This window comes from Heteronotia binoei, chromosome 14 (genome assembly GCF_032191835.1).
Source record: "Heteronotia binoei isolate CCM8104 ecotype False Entrance Well chromosome 14, APGP_CSIRO_Hbin_v1, whole genome shotgun sequence".
In the NCBI taxonomy this organism is placed as follows: Eukaryota; Metazoa; Chordata; class Lepidosauria; order Squamata; family Gekkonidae; genus Heteronotia; species Heteronotia binoei.
Window position 1 is genome coordinate 12,224,352 of NC_083236.1, and position 1,830 is coordinate 12,226,181.

The 1,830-nt window shown below is 50.4% G+C and overlaps 1 protein-coding gene across 1 annotated transcript; it reads right to left on the reverse strand.

The window, feature by feature from the left end:
- Nucleotides 1-285: 285 nt before the first annotated feature.
- SCP2D1 (SCP2 sterol binding domain containing 1) lies at nt 286-1,119 on the reverse strand. Its single transcript, XM_060254100.1, has one exon. The coding sequence runs from the start codon at nt 846-848 to the stop codon at nt 375-377; it is 474 nt and encodes a 157-aa protein (XP_060110083.1). The 5' UTR covers nt 849-1,119; the 3' UTR covers nt 286-374.
- Nucleotides 1,120-1,830: the final 711 nt, after the last annotated feature.

Below are 1,830 nucleotides of genomic sequence, written 5' to 3' on the forward strand. Positions count from 1 at the left end.
GGAGACCACCAAGCCACACCAGGGCGATGGCAAACCACCTCTGAATGTCTCTTGACTTGGAAACCACCTCTACCCCCCCCCCCAAGTCACCATAAGTCAGCTGTGACAGCAGGGGGGAAAAAGCTGCCTTGAGTTCTGCAAGGTAGAAAGGAGGCTAATATAGGTTTTTAAATAAATGAATAAGCAAACGAGCAAACCAGCTACGAAGGATTGGGCTACTAGCTCTTAATTACTCAGACACTTCAAGGCAAGCTCAAACGGTCACCGTTTCCATCAAATTACTCTATACTTTTAATTTCACTCTCCTCTCTGAACAACATCTCGACTACACAGAATAAGGGGACCCGCCATCTTCCGCCTTGCTGCCGACTGCCTCACAACTTCATGTAGTCCTTGAGAATCATCTCCAGTCGGTGGCTGAGCAAAATGCTGCCTTTCACCTTGATCTTGCCCACCAGGAAAGCCCGCTGCGGCTTGACCTTGCCCAGGACGAGCTCCATGAAGTCCTTTTCGGAGAGGGTGAAGACAGCATGGGCGGGCTGGCGGGAAGGTCCTCGGTAGATCTCGCCGGAGCCGGTCTTCAGATCCAGAGTCCACTGGGCCACCATCAACTCCCCGCTCATGATATCCCACTGGAAGATGGCGTTCACCTTTGTGACAAGCTGACTGCCAACCTCTCTGATACGGCGGCCGATTTCTTCAAACACCACGTCACTCTGAAGACTGACAGCTTTGGCTGGAGAATCTTTAGGGGCCACCATGAGCGCCACATAGAGTTCAGAGGCAGCTGTTTCCTCTGCTGCTTTCGTCTTAGCACGAAGACACTTTTTTTTTACTTCTTTCCACATGTTCGGTTTCAGACTGGGAGGAGGGAGGGAATTACCATCAACTAGTCAGAGTGCAGGTTTCCAATTCCTTTTGTTACCACTGCAATAGCCGTGCATGCTCCAGCAATGGCCTCCTTGTCTCTCCAACAGTGGCTTGGTAGCACAAGCACCAATGACTGTACCACAACATGAAGCGTGACTCATTGTTGGGTGGCCACATTGTGAACTCAGAAGGAGCAGCCAGTCAGCATCGAGTTTGGATTAAGATGCATGCTGGAATCCCATTGGTGAATTTCAGACCACACCAGCCCCCAGAAAACTCTGAGAAGTGGCTCAAAGGGAAAGCCTCAGGGAAGGGGAAGATTCCGAAGGACCAGGTTTGGAATCTCCCAGCTCTCTCCAGAAAGGAGAGGATCATTTAAAGTGTTGTTTTCACACTGAAGCCCCCCAAAAAGGGCCATTATGAGAAGAGGCCTCTTGGTTTATGAATTTCCTTCTAGGGATTCCAGGCAGTACATATAATAGCAATTATGGTTGTTATTATATATATATATTTTTGGAGAGGGACGGTGGCTCAGTGGTAGAGCATCTGCTTGGTAAGCAGAAGGTCCCAGGTTCAATCCCTGGCATCTCCAACTAAGAAGGGTTCAGGCAGATAGGTGTGAAAAACCTCAGCTTGAGACTCTGGAGAGCAGGGGAAGGACGTTGGCTCAGTGGTAGAGCATCTGCTCGGTAAGCAGAAGGTCCCAGGTTCAATCCCTGGCATCTCCAACTAAGAAGGGTTCAGGCAAGTAGGCGTGAAAAACCTCAGCTTGAGACCTTGGAGAGCAGGGGAGGGACGTTGGCTCAGTGGCAGAGCATCTGCTTGGTAAGCAGAAGGTCCCAGATTCAATCCCTGGCATCTCCAAAAAAGGGTCCAGGCAAATAGGTGTGAAAAACCTCAGCTTGAGACCCTGGAGAGCAGGGGAGGGACGGTGGCTCAGTGGTAGAGCATCTGCTTGGT